At 32.8% G+C, this 24023-nt stretch overlaps 1 protein-coding gene across 2 annotated transcripts in view; it reads left to right on the forward strand.

The window, feature by feature from the left end:
- The window catches only part of LOC145292052 (syntaxin-6-like), a 627569-nt gene that overhangs the window by 358173 nt on the left and 245373 nt on the right, over window positions 1-24023 (forward strand). For both annotated transcript variants that reach the window (XM_080138080.1, XM_080138081.1), the window contains exon 3: window positions 19125-19221. In XM_080138080.1, the coding sequence (XP_079994206.1) occupies window positions 19125-19221 (97 nt within the window). The remainder of the gene's footprint in view (window positions 1-19124; window positions 19222-24023) is intronic.

Raw genomic sequence — 24023 nt, forward strand, 5'->3', positions numbered from 1 at the left:
TAATGCAAGCTGCAAGTGAATTAAGAGTACAGTGTGTGTGTGTGTGTGTGTGAGTGACTGTTGGTTTGTACTTATTTCTAATCAGTAAAGCTGTTTCAAGATTGTAGATTGTCTTGGTCAAATGCCAGTTTTGTTTATATTGTAAGTAAAACATATGTGGCCAGTAAATCAATGGTTTTTATTTCCTGGCTAGTGATCTTCCAGCATTAATAAGTTCCGACCATATCGTCCAGTTCCTGAGAACAATAGATTTCTTTTTTGTTGTTTTTAATTAGGAGGATAATGTAATTAAATAGAAAGTCTTATGCGCAGATGACTGTCTGAAGAATGAACGGAGAGGGGGGGGGGCGTTTTTTTTATGGTTTTGCTTTCTGTGTTCTGACTTCAACAATGTCTATTATCATCACCATCATCATCATTGGCCGGAAGAAAAAAGCAGATAAGGAGGAGAAATGAGAGAGAAAAAAAGAAATCTGAATTGATGATATTGGTAAGAAGACTGGAATCAATTATACCATGAAATATGGACTTTCTGTTTAAGATTAATAGCATTTATGTAGGTTTGTAAAGGAAAGTGAATCGACTATTTTCTCATTTCATGGACAAAATGATTTTTTGATTCTGATGCTCTATGATGTACATGAAGATGTATTTGTAACAGATTTTAGCCATATATATATATATATATATATAATGTGTTTGTGAAAATGTACGCTTTTACGAATATTTTCTATTATGTATATCAATCTTTTCTAAATTAGAAGTTCTATGACTTTTTTTTTTACTTACATTCACTCAAAACAAAGCATATCACCACCTTGCAGACAAACACACAAACAACTTTCCTTTATATAATAGAGTAGCAGGGCTACCCGGCATTGCTCGGGACCATATAAAACAATAGTGAAGGGGTGTGTGATTTTGTTGCTAAGCAGGTTAGTTGGGGATATGTATATCAAGGGAGCACAAGTGCGATGAGTCTATCAAAGCACATTCCATGAAAATACTTGTAAAGCAGACACAGGGATGCAGTATTGCGGCGATGGGGCAGAGGTTTCATTTTGGTCGACAAAGCAGGACCTATTAGATTGGAGACTCTTCTTTGGACCCTACCCAAGAGGGAGGGGCTAGTGGTAGATGCACCAGCCCAGATATGACAACAATACTCCATGCATGAGTGAATGGTGGCTTTGTAGACATACAGAATATTCTCGGGTGTGAGTAATCTTCTAGCACAATAGAAGGAACACACCTTCCTTGCAGCAGCCTTTGCAATGTCCTCAATTTATTTGTTTCAGTTCATATTGCCTGTGAATATTAAGCTGAGGAGTTTGGAGGAAGAATTCTCAGGTAGGATGCTATTTGTCATACATATAGGTGGTTGGGGAGGTTTCTTATAATTGCTAAAGAACAGCTTAGTCTTATTAGCATCAAATGTTACCATCCATTTACGGACCCATTCCACTACACTCTGGAGGTCATTTTCTAAGGATTCTGCCATTGTCTTAGATTTATGTACATCGATTCTTCCCTCCTACATGTTATAGAGCAGTGTATCATCAGCAAATATACTCATCTCGGTAGTAAGATATAACAAAGCATGTATAAATAAATAACAAATTTAGCTATATTCCAAACTCCAATATTTTATTCATCTTACCAATTTTTATTTTTCCCCCCAAATAAAGTTTGTTATATTTTACAGATCTGTTTTATTCATGGGAGAACAACTAATATTTGTATGTCAGTACTGAATATTTCTTCCCTGAACTAATCAGAAAAAAAAAAACCAGCAAGTTCTTAAAGAGAAAAAATACATAAGGATGTAATATACAAAATTCAGAAAGAACCAAAACAACTCGCATAGTCTTTTTTAGGTGTAGGTGTTTTTAACGCTATGTACTATGGGCCAACATATTGTCATGGAAAAAAAGCTGTCAAAATTATTACTAGTCGTAAGTAGAATCAAATTCTATAAGATTAATTTTAGTTACAGATTATAAAAAAACGAGTTTTTATTTAAAATACCTTAGTCAATTTCGAAATAATAATAATCATTATATAAAGTAGGTAAATTAGAGTTAAAACAGAAAATATTTTCTAGTTATATCAGTATGAATTAATAGATTTGAATGAACTTTTACCCCCTTTTTTTTCTATAAGAATTTACACATACACATGTAATGATAATATTTAAAAAAAAAAATAGCAATTATTTTCAAACCTACAGACACATGTGTTTCGAACTTACATTCTCATCACTGTAAGAATTGATAATTACTGCCAGTCAGGGGATTTGAACCCAGTTACAAAGTAATCATTGACTTTATAGGTTGGTGTTCAGTCTCCATGCTGCTAGGAATTAGCATGAGAAGTAGGGAAATTAAATTCTATTCAATATTCTGATTAAGCAAGCATAAACAGTAAATAGCATTCAATGACAGACATCGAAATATAGCATTGTGCTAAGATTATCTGCTTATTCTTAATTCCCTAAAGAAGGATCAACTTTTTTTTTCTTAAAGTGGCTCTATAGCAATAATATTTTAAAATAAATATTTATAATTATTTCCAAATCTGTAGACGCATATTTCGAAGTTATGTTCTTATCAGTGTAGGAAATGATGATTACTGTCAGACGTAGCATTCAAACCCATTCACAAAGTCATCCTTCACATCCTAGGCTGGTATTCAACCTCTCCCCCCACACACACACGAATTAATAATGAAAGTGTTACAACTACACTCGTAAGAGTATAATATAGTTTTTGATTGTAGACACAGACTCGATACAACCACTAGGATGAAGATAGCATGGACGAAATTACGAGAGCTGTTGCGTCTGATAACATCACATGGAGTGCCTGTCTGTAGCTCCATTCCCTCTCCTCACCCTCACCATGCACACTAAATGATCACTTCTTTGGAGTAGTTCAAGAACTTCATCTAAAGACCAGAAAGTCTTTTTATGAATATTATATCCATTTTTTAATGAACACTATATATATTAGTGTTAGGACGATTAATTGGAATCGGGAATCAGAAAAATCAGAACCTTTTCGGGCGTCATAATCGGAAAAATGTCTGCCTATTTTCCGATGCCAAAAACGATTCCTTTCATTCTCATTTTTAATTTGATTTTGTTTGCAATAAAATCTACTGCTAGGAGTAATAATAATATGATAAATATTTATTTATTTTAAACTACTGATAAAGCTAAAAGATATAGATCATGGCCACAAGTGTGTTTTTACGTTGGAGAAAATATATGCACAATTAACGTGTATTTACTGTAATCGGGAAAAAAATAATAACTTTATAGTTTATAGTTAAATATTTATAAATTTATAAAGAATCAGAATCTGGGAAAAATATTGTAATCGTCCCATCATTAATATATACTTGCTGTACATACCCGGCGTTGCCAGGTAAAAACACATTCCGAAGCGGAGGGTTTAGTCACATACTATTTAAGATACACTAAATATCTTATTTTTTATGATGTTCCTGAATGTTGAACATATTTTCGAATTTTGGAAGCATGAAACATAGTCCTTTTCATCTATAAAATTCAAACAGGCAAAATAAAATCTCAGATTCAAGGGAAATAACTCCTAAGTTAAATGAAAACTTACTTCCGTTTTTAAATTTAGCTGATGTTTGTTATACTAATAATCAGAATCAATTAAATTAAATGTAAATTAAAAATAAATTGAATAAATTTACTTTATATAATACTAGCATTTCAGCCCGGCTTTGCCCGGGTGTTTTGAGGTGTATGTTGAGCAGAAATATATCAAATTTTGAGTCTGTAGACTGTCTGTATCAAATTTCGAGTCTGTATATCAAATTTAGAATCTGTAGACTGAAAATTGACAGAGCTATTGTGTAGGGAAATGTACACAGACACACACACACACACTGACAGACAGACAGGCACTTTCACTTTTATAGATATACTAGCAATTCAGCTCGGCGTTACCCGGGTTTTGGGAGGTGTATGTTGAGCAAAAAAAAAAAAAAAAAAAAAGCGGTCAATTTTTTAAGCTTTAATCCCTATTATGACCCCTTAACATTTATTGTTTTGGGCTCAAATCAAGTTATTAAGTTAGATCCATGTCCAAGGAACCTATATCTAAAATTTCAAGTGTTTAGACCCCAAATTGTCGGAGGAGTTTGGTAGAGTTCTCAGAGGACAAATCGTTGAACTTTGACCCCTTAACAGCCAAATTTCTGTCCGAAAACCGATCACAAAGATTTTCCCAAATCTCAATACCCTGTATATCAAATTTCGAGTCTGTAGACTTAAAATTGACAGAGCTATTGCGTAGGGAAATGTACACAGACACACAGGCAGATACGTTCACTTTTATAGATATATAGATTTCTAAATAGAATATTTTAAACAATTCTATTACTAATTTCCATTAAAAATTTGGAGCTAACTCCTGGTTTGGCGATGGCCGTAAAAAAGACGTCACTTTTTTTTTGCGTTGTTTTCCTCCTCCACCGTACGGGTTCAAGCCTGCCTGCCTACTACCACTTTTTTTTTGTTGCTCAATACACACCACCACCTAACACCCGGACAATGCCGGGCTAGTATATATACAAATCATGCAGGAATAAAAATATATAAGAGTCCTTTTTCAGTATTAAAATCTATTTGTGACCTTTTGTATATGTTAACCAAATTGTGAACAAACAAACGAAATACGACTTTATTATTATAATATATATATATATATATATATATATATATAAAATTAGTAAATTCATTGAAAATAGCTGGCTCAACTAAAGTGAATGCCATCATAAGTTTGATCAAGTATGAAACATAAGGATTAGAAATCTTCTGCTGATGAAGTGATCGAGTTTCGATAAGTTTTTAAATATCATTTTCATCTTTAAATGCATAGATGCATCTTAAAAAAAATCAATTTTTGTTTTCGTGCAATTTTATTTCGGATGCAGCAGCATTCACCTTATGCAGATTGAACAAGCTTCCTCCAAAGGAGAAAGTTTCATGGGAATACCAAATTCACAAGCAGTCCCCAGTATATCCCAGACAGTGTAGATGACATTAGGTTTTTGTCATTCTTGCAGGGAGATGTCAACATCTTCCTACATATAACACCTTATATTCCCATATGGTCACCCATCTAGTACTGACTATAATCAACGTTGCTTAACTTTAGTGATCCAACGAGAATTGTGTCAACATGATTATGCCATACATCTTCAATGAAATGAGAATGAAGCAATTTTCTTTTACATTTGTTTTCTTATAAATCTCTCTTCATAATATTTACTTTATAAACTACATGCAATGCTTCAAGCAAACTACATTGCTCGTTTAGCATTTCTATTCAATATTTGAGAGTTGACTTTCTTTTGTTGAAAGATTTTTTTGTTTTGTTTGTTTGGCAAAGGAGAATTAGGTGGTAATTCAGGAGGGTGAACCAATTTGACATCATTCGGAGAATTCTATTTGGCAATGCAGATGGGTTTATTTGTTTTGCGGTGGGGGGGGATAAGGAAGTATATTAAAACACATTCAGTTTCTCTCTAACTGTGCGAACTCATTGACAATGTAGCTATATTTTCTGCTGCTTTTTTTTTCATTGAAGACTCTGGAAAATTCTGTTGTTTTCTATAAGAGTTTGCACTTTTTTCCCCTCACTGATAAAATCAAAGAATATATTTGTATAAATAACATTTTTCACTGAGTCACGTGAGAAAAACGTTGTTTTTATCATCACCAATTATTTTATTCCTGTTAGCATATTTTTTTTTTTCATAATGGAAGTTAGCAGATATATTCCTAAACAGCAATGATAACTATGACAACTGTATGAATTGATACAAGCGGGACCTGCGAAAATTCCACTGGTGCTTCCTTCATCAGTTGTATATTGCTGTCGTGCTTAAAAATATTTCAATTCTATGGATGTCCATCATGAACGCAGACCTCCTATTATTGAATCATTTTTAGACAGCACGAAAACTAAGAAAGTGCATTTTAGTTAGTTTCACGTCATATCCTCCATCTGTTGTACATTGCTGCCGTGATTAAAAATATTTCTATTTTATGGATGTCCGGCGTGAACGCAAACCCCATGATATTGTTGAACTATTTTTAGAAAGCACGAAAATTAAGAAAATGTATTTTAGTTTTACGTTGTCTCCTTCGTCTATTGTACATTGCTGCCGTGATTAAAATTATTTCAATTTTATGAGTGAACGCAGATCCTCAATATTATTTTACCACCTTTGTTCAAACTGAATAATACTTGTGCTAGTTAATATATTTTCAGAATATCTCTGGTTATAGGAGTGTATCTTCAAATCCTTTATAGGAGTTTGTGATATATTTCCATTCTATCGACGTCCGGAGCGAACTCAAACCTCATGATATTAGTGTACCATCTTAAGACAGCACGAAGGCCAAGAAAGTGTATTTTAGTTTGAGTTTCACGTTCTATGCAACAGTGGCATCAAATGAAAATTGTACTTGTGTAGAATACGGACTTTGCTGAAATAACAACATTATCATTTAGAAACTCATTCTTAAAAAGGTGAGGGTTTTTTTTTTTGGTTTTTTTTTAACTATTTTGTTCGTTCACCTAACAATTTAATTAAAAAAAATATCGTAAAATCTGAATCTAACTTAAAAATCGTATCTAAAAAGTAGTCTGTATTCTGCCGAAATTTTTGAATTTTTCATATGGCATTTTTAGCGATCAGACTATCCCATTCTTTAACAAAACGAGGTGGAGGGTGATAATATATAAAATTGTCTTAGAGCATTATTCTATAAATAATTATTTTTAATTGTCTCGCCCTACTTTAGTTAGCATGGCCATAATGTTACTAATAGTAATAAACTAAATTTAAGGGAGGTAATTCATAGAAACTCGGCTGGTTTTATTAATACAGCTATATATATATATATATATATATATATATATATATATATATATATATATATATATATATATATATATAAACAAACAGACAACTGATTTTTCTAGTTTAACGTAGTTTTGCAAAAGTTTTGGTGGAGAAATTTATTAACCGACATTTGTGGAAGAAAAATGTATAAAAGTCACAGCTCTACCAATCTAACAGGTAAAATAATTTTATATTAACTGATAAATAATTTAAATTAATGGAATCCGTGCATGGGCATTGCCTTGGAAAATCGAAGAACCCAACGAACTCATGCTCCAACTTCTGGACTCTATATAAATAAATTTAATCGATTTTTTTTTTTTACTTATTATATATAATGCATATTTATGGCTATTTTTTTTCACGATTCAATCCTTTTTTAATTTTTCTCTTTTGATTGAAGATACCTGAAGATTCAGTTATTTTCTGTAAGAATTATCACTCCCCACTTCCCATTGAAAAAAGTCCAACAATATTTCGATTCTCATTAGATCTAACCACACTGATGCTTTGTAGAGACAATGAAACATGTGTCTGTGGATAATATTTTCTGTATAAGGAAACACATCGGAATTCAAACTGCAACTGTCAAAGCATCAAAACAAGATTGGCATTGAGTTTTTTTTTATGGAAATCGCTTCAGACAAGACATGAAGCCACTTAATGTAAGGAGCTAAATAATATATTACTCTAAGTTCAAAAACGATAAGTGTTTGATACATAGATTCCAACCCAGAAAGCAACAATTCTTCTCCCTTTGTCAGAAGCATCATTCATGGAATGTGAAGACTTAAAGGACAAAGTAAGGGAAGCAAAGTTGTGAAGCTGTCGAAAGTAAACCCAAGGTTCATTTTTATGCTCATTTCCTTGAATCTTTGGAAGATTGGGGCGCATTTCTTGTGCTTATTATAGTTTCTATTATAAACAAATTTTTTTTTTTTTTTTTTTTTTTTACATGGGGGTCACCGCTTATCAAGGCCCAGAGGCCACTTGAGGATAAGGGTTAATAGGTATACATTAGTCATTGTGATTTTAGCATAGTAAACATTAGTGGGAATTTTGTAACTTGGATTACTTAGGGGGACGGTTCAATAAGAACTTGTTCACGTTGGACTTGAAGACAATCAGATTGTAGTCAGCTGGAAAGCAGGCAAACGGAATAGAGTTCCACAGACGAGCAGTTCTAAGAAAGAAACCCTGTTCATGGAATCTACGTTTAGGTGTAGGCACGGATAAAGAGTGTGGGTAATTGTTGATAGTGGTTCTGGCAAGACGGGTGTTTTTCGTGAAAGTCTGGCGAGGAGGGGGGCAGAGATCGAAGTTCAGATGAGCACCTGCCATGAAAATAATGATAAAGCAGGGACAGGCTCGCTACGTCTCTTCTGTGGGAAAGGGGTTGCAGAGAAGAGAAAAGGGCATCCCCCACTAAGCTACAAAGTCTATTTTGAACTCTGTCAAGACAGGATAAGCTGCTTCTAGCAGCTCCTGCCCAGATGTGGCAACAGTACTCCATCGTTGGCTGAACCTGGCTTTTATATAGGTAGAGAATTGAATCAGGAGTGAGATATCTACTGGAACGGTAGAAGGATCACACCATCTTTCCAGCAACTTTGGCAATTGATTTGATATACGTGTTCCATTTCAGATCAGGAGTAAAGATCAAGCCCAGAAGCTTGTCAAAACATGAAGCCTCCCCAAAACGAGAGCCATTCATTTCGATTGATGGCAGCTGGGCAGCAGAGCGTTGATGATGTAAAGATAGAAGCTTGGTTTTAGATGTATTAAAAGTAACCAGCCACTTCTTTCACCATTGTACCACATGCTCAAGATCAAAGGAGAGAGAGTCAAAGAGAACTTGGTCGTTTGCAGTCTTCGAAGTGCTTTCATAGATGGTAGTGTCATCAGCATAAATGTCTATGAAAGGATGTGGTCTGGAAGATCATTGATGTAGATCAGGAAGAGAGTTGGACCCAGGATGGACCCCTGAGGGACTCCAGCATTAATACTGAGAGCCTCTGATTTCTGCCCATCAACCACTACTCTTAAGAACCTATCAGAGAGAAATGATTTAATAGTTGAGAAGACATTTCCAGCTTTACCATGACTGGAGATCTTGTGAAGTAGGCCTTTATCCCATACTTTATCAAAGGTCTTTGATATGTCGAGAGCAATTGCCCTAGAGAGGAACAGTCCATCGAGGGATTCACCAATCCTATGAGATAACTGTAAGCACGTCTGCTGTAGATCTAGCAGAACGGAAACCATATTACATGTCACTAAGAAAGTTATTTTTGCTGAGATGGTTGATTATTTCCTTGTTTAGCACAGATTTCAGCAGCTTACTCATGACGCATAGGAGACTTATTGGTCTGTACTGAGAGGGAGATGAGCGATCACCTAAGTTCTTAAATACAGGGCACACTCATGAGATTTTCCAAGGTGTTGGGAAGCGTTTCTCCTTAAGACAACGCTTAAATAACTTGGTAAGTATGGGCGCTAGTTCAGGTTGAAGCCTTTTGAGCACTATGACTGGAATGCTGTCAAGACTAGTTGCTTTACTGGAATCAAGGTTTTTGATTAGCTTGGCAACATCGCGCACAGATATTTGTATGTCACTTAGCATGTTTTCTGATATACAAGCGAATACTGGGGGTTGACGGCCTTGGTCGTAAAGAGTAGAATTAGTTGCAAAGTTCTTGGCAAAGAGATTGGCTTTGTCTGATGCTGACGAGATTAACTCAGGTTCATTGATGATAGTTGGGATAGAGCTCACACTTCTGTTGATGATTCTGTTTTCTATTTGCCAGAACTGATGGGAAACAAGCCGCTGCTCAGCTACCTTGGACTTGACAGACTGAGCACATAACTCTCTCGCCATCTTTATTACTTTTTTACAGTGGTTGCTGGCAGTCCTGAAGGCGGCTTTAGTCTCAGTACATCTATTACATTGGAAGCAATGGAAAAAGTGATTTCTGTGCGCAATGGCAGCAGCACACTCTGGGGAGAACCACGGCTGGTTGCCAGGTTTTTGCTGGAACTCTTTCGAGGGTATGAAACTGTCTATACCTACAGTTAACCATTCCGTCAGGTCTGATACTATAGAGGACACATCCTTTTTAAACATGGCACGTAGAGGTAGGTCTGATATAAATGTACGGAAGCTATCCCAGTCAGCCATAGAATATCGATGCACTGTATGATGGAGAGGTATGTCTGAGGACCTATTACATTTTGTTTTTATCTTGACTGATACAACAGAGTGGTCGGAAGATCCCAGTGGGGACTGAACGGAAGATGAGATGGGGCGAGTATTTCAACTAGTATAATAATAGGGAATAATGATGGTAACAAAAGCAAAAACTAGGAAAGTTTTATGAAAATAATAAATATATAACAATGAGGGCATAGTAAAACATTATTGCATTTTTCCTCCATTTAGAACTTCTTATTCTTTTTATTATTATTTTATTTTTCTTATTATTATTATTTTCTTATTCTTATTATTTTCTTCTTATTGTTATTAATTTTATTATTATGATTCTTCTTCTTCTTATTCTTCTTATTCTTATTGTTGTTATTATTATTTTATTCTTATTCTTAGTATTTTCTTATTCTTATTTTCTTATTATTCTTATTTTCTTATTATTTTCTCATTATTATTATTATTATTATTATTATTATTATTTTATTCTTCTTATTTTCTTATTATTGTTATTATTATTTTATTATTTTTATTATTATGATTCTTATTATTATTCTTATTATTATTTTATTCTTATTCTTATTTTATTCTTCTTATTATCATTGTTATTGTTAGTATTATTATTGTTATTATTATCATTATCATCATCATTCGATCATGTTTATACATTGCACCATCATTTCATACAAACTGAGTTGGAGGCCATGTTTTATTTTTTATTTTTTTAAACTTTGCTAAAATATTTGCTTAGCGGTTGAGGAGATAGAGGAATGGCATAATGTGTTTATATTACAATCTAACGTTTAATGTTTTGCTATTGTTTGCTTAGAAATTAGTTTTCTATCTGTCAGTGGTTTTCGTGTTTATGGAATTTGCGTTGTGATAAATTGAAAACTTTTGCATATTTAAATATTTGGAATAATTCTGTCGAGTTAAATGCTACGTTTCTTTTTTTTTTTTTTTACAGTGTTTTGTGTTATTTTTTATTTAAAAAATGTTTATTTTTTAAATACCTTTTTATTATTTGTAGTTCTTGTTTTATTATTAATTTTCTTCTCTATTTTTATTTTTTGTTGTTGTTTTTGTGTATTGATTTTTAAAATCTATGATTTCTTTCGTTTTTTACTTTCCCCTTTTTTTTTCTTTTTTTCCCAGCATTTGACTTTATTTAATGTAAGGAGCTAAATAATATATTGCCTCCTTTTTTGTCTTTCCCCTTTTCTTTTCCTTCCCTCACTTTTACCATTTCCTATTTTTTCTCTTTCCTCCACTCTTCCTTATTTTTCAGTTTCTACTTTCTCTTTAGTTTTCCTCCCTTTTCTTTCATTCACCTTTTAGTTTAACTTTGCCTTTTCTTTTTTCTTCCTTTTTCTTGCATATTTTTTTTTTCATTTTCTCTCTTCGTTTTTCTCTTTTTTCTCGTTTTCTTTTCTGTTATTTTTCCTTTTCATCCTTTATATTATGTGAAGTTATAGATTACTTGATTTCTTTTCCTCCCTTCATTCGCCTTCCTTTTCCTTTTTCTAAATTCTCTTTTCTTTTTTTTTTTCTTTTTTCTTTTCTCCCTTTCTTTCCTTCATTTTTTTCTTTTATTCCTACATTTTCTTTTTTTTTTGCTTTCCTTTCCTTCGCCCTTTTTTCTCCCTTTTATTGGCACTTTTTCTTTCCTTTTTTTTCTTTTCTTTCCATTCTTTCCTTTATAAGATATTACATTCATTTCGAAATACATTCCAGCATTAGAGTTTATTTATTGCGTTTGAACGGTATTACTTATTGAAATGAAAAATAAAAAAAGTTTTCCATCTCTTATAATATTTTATATTCAATAGAAAATGATTCATAAAAAAAAAAACATCACCGTCTTATATTTCCGACACCACTCACTTAAACAAAAATATTGTATCTTAAATTCAAATATATGATCAATTTCTGGGGGATGGGTCGAGTAAACATGGAACAGAATAAAAAGAAAGTCATTTATTTTTATTTTTTAGAAAAGAAAACGTAAAAAAAAAAAAAAAAACTGTATTGAGTTAAATGCACTTAATGAATTAAATTGTTTTTTTGTTGGAAACGTTTCTTGGCGAACAAACTGATTTAATTTTTTTTTTTCTAAAAACGCTACTTGGTAGCAGTACATATCCACTGAAGTCCAATATTTTGCTTTAATAGTCCCTACTGTATCTACATCCATATATAAATCAATGACTGTGTGTATGTTCACTATAGAAAGGAAAGTTAGAGAATTTATATAAAAGCACTACATGTGTAACGTGGCCGTGTTCGTTACAGTTCATACCTCTCTCGGACTCCCACCGGTCCGTCTGGTACCGTCAAAAAGGAACAAACAAACAAAAATAGATAAACACGACTCGACTTTTTTTCTTCTTTTTTAGCAAAAGGCATTTATTACTATTACTTTCCAAACAATGTCTGCTTCTTGTTTCTTTTTTGGGTTTTTTTTTTTACTGTTCATTTCGTCTACCATGAGATTAACAACCCCCTGTCATCTCGACACCAGCTTAAAAGTTTCTAGCCACCACTACGGGGGTCACACGTTCACCTCACCTGGTAGTGTTTTTCTTTTCTCTTCCCCGACACCACACTGGCAATAGCCAACCATTTCTTGCCTTCAACTTTACATGTTCATCTTCTCTGGTGTGGACTTTGCTTCTCCTCAACCACGTACTGTCCTTTTTTTTTTTCTTTTTCTTGTCACACTTCCTAATTTGCATATGTGCTTTTGTTGGCTACTGCTTATTTCATAAACTAGCTATCTTACAGCTCCTACTAATATTTTTCTACGTGCTCATATGCACTCCGTTACAAATGTACTTATATGTAAAATTTTTGGAGGAAGACGATGGAAGTGGTCCCTAATCTCTAAGTTTCTCTCTTAGAGAGTAGTGAGGTCAGAATCCCCCTTTAAAACTTCAAATATATAAATATATCCTGTTTTGAAAGATAATGAAAGTGACTCCAATCTCAACATGCCTTTCAATGTGCCGAATCTCGACGCCCCCCCCCCCCCCACACACACTATGGAAGTTTTTTAAGCATCCCTCCATTAAAACTTCAAATACTTATATAAGATTTTGGATGAAATTTAAACCACATGTATAATTGTTGTGGGACTCACCCATGTACTAAAGATGAACTCTTCTGAACTGTATAAATCAACCGAGAGTTACGACTCTCGGTTAATTTATACAGTTTCGGTCAGTGTACTCTTGTAGTCCGCCATCTTTGCTGTACTTACTACGATGGTTGCTCTTTGTATATACTGGTTTTTTGGGGTTTTTTTTTTTTCAATATATTTTACTTTTTCTAACCCATCTCTGTCTCTGTGTTTTCCTTAGTGATCCTTCTTGGGATACAGCAATAAGATCCTAATTTAGAGAGTTTTTCAAAATGTTAGTTTATTCTGACTTATATCAAGGGGCAAAATAGGAGACAGTAAAAAAAAAAATATATATATATATATATATATATATGGTGTTATGAACATAGTAAAAAGAAAAATAGGAGATAGTGTTCCTCATTAAATCTCGAGCAACGTCGAGTCTTCCTGTCAATATACATATATACTAGAGTTGGTTGCCCATGATACAACAATAAAAGTAATATTTAAAAACAAAAACAAAAAAAAACCCATAAAAATTGTAGAAATAAAACTCAATAGATTGAAAGTAACTCAACAAGGCAAACTGTACAATTGTTAACCTGTTCCACCACGGTGAGCACTATATCCTCATTCTATTTTCATTATACCTAAACTATTTTATGACATCAGCCGAGGTAGGTAACTTTAGTTAAAGGAATGTAACTTTAGTTACCTGAACACTCAATGCAGAAGAAAATGTTAGATTTGGAACACGTTTTTTTTCACTTTATTCATATATTTATCACATATTCTTTCCTAGAATTGCCCGCCTGTAGAACACTGTTCTACTCGCCTGCTTCCCGGCCGATTATAATATGGTAGACTTCAAGTCCAATGTAAACAAGTTCTTGTTGAGCCGTCCCCTTAAATAATCCAAATCCTACCCAATCTATACCAGTAACGATTACTACACTACCACCCTTGTCATTATTATTCATTAACTCTTGTCTGCGAGTGGCGTTCAAGCCTTGATAAGTTGTGACTCCCTTGTAAAAAAAAAAAAAAAAAAAAAAAAATCTCAAATTTTTAAAAAAACTGAACTCCACCGAAATTCTTCTATCGAAAGCATGGTGCTCATAAAAAAAAACAAAAAAACAGCTGAAATATAAAGAAAAATCCTTGAGCGCATAAAGAAATTCATATCACAAAATCACGGTCACCAATCACGGATAAACTGGTGGCAAATATAGAATAGCACTGTGCAAATACAATGGTAAATATAAAAGGACATTACATGGAACCAAAAAAGACTGAAACTACCACATATGTAGCAAAATTTACATAATCTTCTTCCATCCTTCTCCAACAAAGGAAACGCAATGGCAGCAGTATCGATTAGTGCCATAGAAAATGGTAATGAAGTGTTTGGGAGGATGAAAAAATCGAGGAGCAAGAGCACCAACCATACCGCCACTGAAAGAGCATAGAGAGTACAGGAAACATCAGAAGGATTATTACCATTCAGGTTCCAGAAAAAAAACAAGAACTGGTATCTGCAAGAAATTAATGGTAAATGGCTGTTTGGAGAAGGTAAGATAGTTTGCAGTTGCTACCAAACGAATCTGAGAGTGCTGGACATCTCCAGAGACTTGTTGTCACCCAGACGTTTGTATATATTTCAAGATTATCAGCTACATATATCAAGCTGAAGGCCTTAAATGATATTGGAACACATGTCTACAATATTTTATACAGCACAACTTGTGAAAATGTCATGGATCCTGCTTGTAGTAATAGTACCACTACCAAGACTACAGAAGTATGTTTAGTAACTACACAAATGCAATCACATTTTGATCTGGTCAGGTCACTAGTCTATTCAGATTTATGATTGAGCTTTTCTATCCCCTAACTACACTGCATTTTAATAGTACCATCATTATACACTGTCACTAATTTCTTTATCTATCCTGATAAGCATACGGGTGCAACCATGCACTGATAAATATGCAGATTTAGTCATTTAATCCCTCCCAAGCATTCTTTCCTATTTTCTATACCCCTTCCTTCACAGTGAGGCCTTGTGTCTTTTCTTGCCACTAAAATCTACAAGAGTCTAGGCCGTCATTAAAATGGCTTCTTTTCTGTTGACTGGGGTATGGCTATGGTCTTGTACGGTTCTAGGGGGTCCACTCCACTTCTTCTTTTGAGAAAGGCTTAGTTTATTGCGAATTGTCTGAGGTGCCTTTACTAGGGAATGCCACGGTTTTTTTTTTTGGTTTTTTTTTTGCAGGCCAGATAGCTTTTCTTCTAGGGCGCTGGCTCTTAAATTCCACTTTCCAACTGTTGTAGCACATCTTCCCGCCCAGGGTAACCAGAAGCACTTTACATGCCAATATATTCAGTATATTATTTTTTATTACACAAACGTTATTTCGTTACATAAATGCAATCATGCTTCACCTCTTCAAATGGGCTTCTCCAAGTAATAAAAGCCTAATCAAAGGAGCTCTTCAATTTTGAGTACAACGAATCGTTGGAGGTCAGGAGACATTATGGAATAAAATATTGATTTTATCCTTCCTCATTCTTTGGTTATTTTAGCGTTTTCTTTTCTTTTTTTTTTTTTTCGCCCCCCCCCCCCCCCCCCGAAAGCGTCATTCTAAAGTCTAGACTTTTGTTCAGAATTGAAGATAAAAGAAAGAAAGAAGAAGGGGAAAAAACCTTTAGCTCAAGGGACAAACATCAACCATGAAATAATAAAGGAGGGAGGGGGATATGAAAAAAAGATGGTGGAGAGAACGTATAATTAAAATAATTTAGTAATCAGACGTTTTTTTACTTTTTTTTTTTTTTTTTCACTATCGTTTATTTAAGGGGTAAAGTGGGGGATCAGGTAGAAAGGGAAAAATGATTTTTTTTTTTTTTTTTTGCATTATCATGCTTTTTCAGAGGAGATGAGCTAATGTACCTAGTCGATCAAGCTCTCCTCTCTCGTTCAGTCTCGATATAGGATGAATACTCCTGTAAAGAAGTCTATTGTGAAGCAAGGGTTGCGTATTGGCCAACCACACTTCTCATGAACCAGCATTGCTTGGGTACAGTGGCAAGGAAATACCCAAAACAACTGGAGACCATGTCGGGATAAGCAGAAACCTTTTTGGACATACAGCAGCTGGTATTTTCAAATAGTCACCTATTTAATATTGACCAGGCTCAACGTCACTTAACTTTGATGATATACCAAAACCACTGTGTAAACGTGATTATGCCGTTTAAGCCATATATATATATATAGAGAGAGAGAGAGAGTGAGGGAGAGAGAGAGATAATAGAAAAGCAGATTCCAGCGGCTTTTTCAAGCATATCTTGGATTATCTAAAATAATGAATTGTTAGAAAAAACTCCAGAAAGGAAATAATAATAATGATGATGATAATAATAATAATAATAATAATAATAATAATAAAAAGGTCCTAAAGAAACTTAGAAAACATTCTTTATCTCCTTATTTACATACATATCTTTTTTCTGGAAATCATCAACGTAAAATATTCATTCATTCTCATTCAATCATGGGCAACGTAAGGTCTCCCTGCTAGTGCGTGTATGTGTGTGTGTGTGTATATATATATATATAATGTGTGTGTGTATGCGTGTGTATTCTCTCCAATCATCCAAAATTTGTGTGTTTGTGATATTAACAAAAGAATTGTGCTTTATTTTTTATATGTATGAATGTATAATTTATGATTTTGATTTATGTCTGTTATTTTTTACCTACAGTCTCTTTCACATTTTTCCGTCTATTGACATTGATCATATTGGATAAGTATGAATGCAAATTTCTCCTTTTGAATGATATTATGAAAGGCACTCATTATCACAATAGCGTTCTTTCTCAATACTCCATCTTTCTACCCCCTCTCTTTATAATTTCATCTTAACTATAAGAATCTATACTACTTTGGGTCTGTCTCAATCTTATATAAAGTTTTTTTTTTTATCCCCCAAATACAGTATGATCACCAAAGGTAAGCGACATTGAAAACCTGATCAGTATCAGATATGTGAGCATTTCGGAATACCAGGCGCTGTATGTGGGAGGGCAGTGAAACGTGCGTCCCCTCACTTAAATACAGACCTTTAACAAGTATTTCTGTATAACTGCTAATCTATGCATGTGTAGACACGCTAAAATAAGTACCCCTCTAGGTTGAAGTTTCATTCTCGGTCTACGTGGTGAAACTCTTCAGGGAGAGGAAGCTTCTATTTTTTTATACTCTCAAACTTGCCGTTCTGCCTGTGGCATGCATAGAACAATAAAATATTCTAAACAACCAAATTTTGAATAAATAATTTATTCAGATGATTTAATTTAAAAAACTGTATTATTGTCGCTAACCACGATGAAAAAAACCCAAAGAAACTAAGAAAAAAAATTTTTTTTTTCACCCCCCATAAAAAGCATGTTACCACTTGGAACGTAAGGGGCTGTTATTTAAGATCATGTTTACCAGGAGACTGTGGGGAGTTGAACAGCAAGATATCTGTTCACATTACATTTAAACTAATGCAGGTTAGTACAGTCAGGAAAACAAAAAACGGGGAGGGAATTCCAAAGTCTACCAGCCCGAAGGAAGAAACTATTAGAGTAGGCTTTCCTCATCTAGGGGCCTCAACAATAAAAGGGTGTTTGAGTTGCCATAATTCGGGATGTGGTGAAGGTTAGGAGAGCAGCCAGCTTAATGCAACTATGGTGAATGACTACCATATCTGGACCGCCAATGTTCAGGAAGTGTTGTTGAGACATGAAAAAGTGGCTCAACTTGATTAGGGTGAAAGACCATTGTGCCTGATCGGCCATGGTTCAGGATGTGGTAAACGTCAGGAAAGAAGCCCGCTTAACTCAGCCAAGGTGAACGATTGCCATATCTGGGCTGCCAGAGGTTAGAATGTGACAAAGGTCAAAGAAAAATCTTTGTTAAACCATGGCTAGGGTGAATACCCTTACAACACTACCATAATACTACCAACCATAGCTTGCACTTCTACAACTTGTTAAAAATTAAACTCTCAAATGCACAAGTGTTCACTCTTTGATGGTGAAATTGTAATGGGCCATACATTTTGTGTGACCTTGTTTAGAACCGTCATGCCTGAGTTGCTATGTTTTGGGACACGGTAAGGATCAAGAAAAAAACCTGGTTCAATTCAACCAGCATGAACACCATTACAACACCACAAGCTATCATGATACTGCAAATCTCAACTTTCACCTACAACAACTTTGGTCATTCGATATACTAACACATATTAGAGCAAATATTGCAAAACGTTTTGCGTTTTAAAATGATTCCCTCTGGTATCTTGTCTCGGTCAACATATTTGTATCAACTATGAAAGAAGATAATGTATTCACAAAACACATTTTTTAGATGCATTAAGAGTGGTCTTCAGTTATACACTATTCTCACTGCCAATGTTCTGCATATCGGTTCAAACAACAACTTTTACCTGACTCAAGATCTGTCGAGCCATTTCTTTGAAAGCTCTATGCCATGCACATCAGCATCGCAAATTTCATCTCAAGTAATGCAATCAGTTCAAACCATTTTTATTGAAACACATCTGTTATCATTATATATTGAGGAAAGTCCTTACTCCTTTCCCTTGTTCCATTATACAAATATTTGTAATATATACATTATATATATATATATATATATATATATATATATATATATATATATATATATATATAGTGTCTTTGTATAAAGTTTATTTTTCTTTCTCGATTTAATTTTATACAACTGTAATTCGTGATTTTATATTTTTGCAAAAATTCAATTGACCTTAACTCTTTCCAAGCATTGTGGAGAAAAATCCTAAGAAATTTAAAATCACGGATGATGAATTGCGAGAAAGGAGAGGTTTCATTGAGAAGACCAAACAAGTTGTACGGGTAAGTACCTTTTATTATTATTCCCACCCCACCCTACCAAAAAAATTTACTTTATTTCTATTGTTCTTCTTTGGACTATCATTATTATCAATATTGATACTTACAGCTACTTTTTACAGCCAGTTACATGAAAAATGTTTCACATCAGTGATTTATGATAAATATGGGTTCATATTGTTAAGAATTTAAAAAAAAAACATTTTCAATTGATTTCATCGATTGTAATATTTAATCCTGGTATTTCATTTCTGTTACTTTACCTAGAAAATCAGAAACAACACAAGACACACCCCCAAAGCTGATATATTCTTTTTCAGCATTGCTTCAGACAGAATACGGACACATTTTTATGTATTATTCATTGGGGGGGGGGTAAAAGGAATAAAATTAGTCAGAGCAGGTTAACATTCACACCCATTGTTTTTTTTTTTTTTTTTTTTTTTTTTAAATGTTTAAATGTTAAAATGTACGGTTTTTCGGGTGTGAAATTGTACATTTTGTCCTGACATTTTAAAATGTAATCTATACATATATAAAGTTGGGTTATTTTTCACACTGACATTGATATTAAGTCCACTTTTCTATTTTAAAAGTGAATACAACCTATATACTTAAGGATGAATATACCAGCGACTTGAAAAAAAAATAATAATTTGCATATTCCTTTAAAAACGGACTTTTATTAATTGACTGTTTTTCTTTTTTTTTTTTTTTCTGTTGTTTTATTGGATGACTAGTTTGATTATACTTTTACACACAGCTTTATTTGTGCATATTTTCTAACAGTTTTTTCAATCTTCACCGATGGAAAACTCTTATTATTTTATTACTTATTTTAAATGTATGAAAAGAAACCTTTATTTTCATTTTTATTTTTTCTTTCATTGCTGTAGGCTGACCGACATTTAGCTCTAAAGAGGGGTGGGGAGAGAAAAACAAAACTAGTTTATGTATTTAATAGCATTACTATTTTTTTTTTTATCTCCTCGTGAATCAATCTGTTAACATGCCAAACTTGCAGACTAAGTTTGTGACTTTGACTAAGGCATAATTATTTTTTACTCTGATTTTGTACCAGATTGAACTCAGACATTTCAAATTACAATTTAAATTACAATATTAAACAGATTGCTTTGATTTACTTTTATTTTATATTCAACGTAATTTATGGAAATTAGGACCACCAGATAGACATACAAATAATTAAATAAAATATTTTCATTTTTGTTCTTTTGTTGAAATTGAAAAACGAAAATATCCTTATTTGAAAAATCACATTTTCTCAAATCATCTAAAAATAAGCAAACGCCTATTTCCATCAGTTTTGGTAAAAACCAAAAATGAATGAGGATTAAAGATTCTGTCTACAACCGGTTTTTGGTATGAGCTATTTTTGTTCACTATTCTCATATTTGGCCACATGCAAAATTTATTATCGATTTCATCCAAAAAATTGACAGCTGTATAGTTTTTTTTTTTTTTCTGGTTAGGACATGAAAAAAACTCTTCATAGGTCAATGTGATATATCATGGGAGAGTTTATGATGAGAGGAGAATCAATCTTTGGTATTTAAAGTATTTGATTTGAAACCAATAATCCTTCCTAGATATCTTGGATTGAACTGTGACTTTTCAAATCCAAAAGATAAGACGGTTTCTACATTTTGGTATTTCATGTTGAGATATAAGAATAACAATGATGATGATAATCGGACGTCATCGGCAAGAAATCAATAGTAAACATCTGCTGTGAGTATGCAAATGATTTGTTATGGTTATCGAACGAGTATGTGGTAGAAATTTGAGGAAACTTGTGACTCAGACTCCAAGAGTCATATCCTGTTTTACCAGTAAGTAATCATATGTAATGATTTGTATGAGAATTCCTTGTAAGTAATAATAATAGCAGTATTATTATTATTATTGATAGTAATAATAATAGTGTTATTATTATTAGTAGTAGTAATAATAATAGTGGTAATATTAATAGTAGTAGTAATAATAGCATAGTATTATTATTAGTAATAACTAGGGTTATGACAGCAGCATATTCTTTTCATTGGTTTGACCCTTAAGTGTGTAAAAAGTTACGCAAAAACCAGCAAAGAATATCTATGAACGAAACATACATACTTATATATTACATGATTATAAATCTCTATATATTAATTAGTATTGAAAAAAAAAAAACACTGGATATTTGGATATTTCTAATATTATATATGCTGTTGACTCTCACTCTTTCATTCTAAGCAAAGAATTTTTATTTTTTCTGGGGAATATATGCATGAAAAAAGTTGGTATTGACATGACTCTGTGAAGCTTAATTGCCATATATTTTGGTAACTTACTAAATATATGTATAGTCTGTTGCTTTTTGTTTTTAACATATAGCGTACAATTTCATGTGGGACACACTGTTCTCATTAAAGGTTGGTAATAGTGTCGATGAGACTGCCACCATTAGTGCTATCAGCTTGTTTATTCATCAGACAGCGTATAAAAACGTATGTTCTTTTTTGCTGATTCATAATGTCTTATTGAAACACTAGAAATGTCTGAATTTTGGGGGAATTTTTGACACCCCTAACAAAAAACTGCGAATAAAATATAAAAAAACTCGTAATTTCTCTGTTTAAAGTGGATTGTTTATTTTCTTTATGGAATATATTTCCAGAATAAACTATTAAAGTTGTATGAAAAATAAAAGAAATATTATTTTTTAAAAAACAGTGTTTACAAAGTGCCTGCACGCCTTCATGCAGCCATTTTTTTACATAATAAATTCAATTGAATTTTACGAGTTAATTTTTTTTCCAATTTTTTCACTTTAAAAAATCTATCAAAATTTTTCTATTCGTTCAATTTTTACAATATTTACAAGGTTCAATGTGAAAATTTATGCTCTTTCCAATAAACCGACTATAATATTCTAGACAAGGGTTTTTTAAATTAACCCCCCATTTTGAAATGTCTATTAAAATGAAAATAATTAATTTTCTCACCTCAAATTTATATATCACAAATTGAAGATAAAAGATCAATAAATAAAATATGCTAATTTAAAACAAAAAAAATACAGTTATTTGCAAATTCACCTGTAAAGTCCAAAGTTTAAAACCTTTTTTTTAAAAAAACATTTTGAATTTTTTTTTTTTACGTGAAACCTTATAATGTTCTTATACTGCACAGAAAGTTTCATTTAATTACGACACTTATTTCTATTTCATTCAATGTTTTTTTTTTTTTAGATATCAAAAAAAAAAAAAAAAATTCACTCCATAAAGAAGAAATAAATTATATTATATCAAAAAATCATGTATTTCTTTGAGAAAATAAAAAAAAAAAAAAAAAATTCCTCGACTGGGTTTTTTTTTTTTTTTTTTTTTTAAGGCAAAATCTTTTAAGTAAAATGTGAATATTTTTCAACTATGGAGACGCATATTTCTTCACGCACAAGGCTAGATGGCTAATGCTAACATGTGGTTTTTACTTCCTTCTGTTCATCCGTATTTCAAAACAAGAATAAACACCACTTCCGGCATTTCGCTTAAACGTAATAATGCTTATGTAATGGCGGTATTTCTAAATAGTTGTTTAAAAAAATTATTTTATTTAAAAAATACATGGAATTTAAAATATAAATATGGATAAATTCTTAACAATGAATAATGAAAGTACCCATTGAATAGTATTTTCTTATAGGTAAGTGATTTTTTGCAATTTATATATACATATATTTATCGAAGCAAGTTAAAATTCGTTGATTTTCTTGAAATCTTTTTTAAAGAAAACCGATTTAAAAAAAATAAATATTGCATAATTCGCTATTAAACCTGTTATTTTTTTTTAAATTTGGTCTTTGCTTCTTTAATTGGAAAAAAAAATTAGGGTTTGAATTACATTTTTCAAGTAGTTACAAGCTTGGAAAGATAGGAAATCGAATTATTCAATTTTTTTCACACATTTTTAATGTTGGTTTCTGACACTGCTATAAACGCATTTACTTTCAGCTGTTGATAAAATATTTAATTTTCTATCGCTCCAAGAACTGTGACATCTGACTCAGAAAGTGGGATCGAAAAGTATTGGTCGGCCACACTGGCATGCAAAAAATGCCTGAATAGTCCCGTCGACATTCCCCGGCAAGGCACCTCAGGCTATTAGCAATAAACTAATCCCTTCGCAAACTCTGGGAGGGTGGGCCTCCTAGTACTCAGGGACCATCATTATGAGTGGATTTATGACCAACTCCTCAAAAGAGGCTGATAAAAGGGCATTGAGAATGGTGGTGACTCTTTAGAGAAATAAATTCTGGTGCACGAAATATCACTCGTTTTAATGATACCAATTCCGTCTTTGTAACTCCTTAACTTTTTTTAAGTTAAAAAATAGAATGCATTACTTTTGGAACGACCTTCTCTCGCTCTCTCTCTTTCTCTCCCTCTCTCTCTCTCACACACACGCACGCGCATATTTAATGCTGTTATACAATCTTTGTGAAATTGATAAATCAATAGGAACAATTTCTTAACTTTATGACAATGTCACCTCACCCCTCTTGCTTAAACTAGACTTTTATCTCTATTATAGTATCACTAATCAAGAAGAAGGCTGGTATCCTAATACTGACATTAAAAATGAATAGCAGACGACAGTTATGTATTAAAACGTGTTTTTAAACATCTTTATGCAAATAAGACAATTGCAAGTCTGTTTAAAGTATGGCGTACTTACAGAATGTTTTTAATTAATATTATGTGATACATTTTGATGTTAGCATTGATGCTGAAATATGCACA

The sequence above is a fragment of the Euprymna scolopes genome, chromosome 13 (genome assembly GCF_053919585.1).
Source record: "Euprymna scolopes isolate OS-2025 chromosome 13, ASM5391958v1, whole genome shotgun sequence".
Classification (NCBI taxonomy): domain Eukaryota; kingdom Metazoa; phylum Mollusca; class Cephalopoda; order Sepiida; family Sepiolidae; genus Euprymna; species Euprymna scolopes.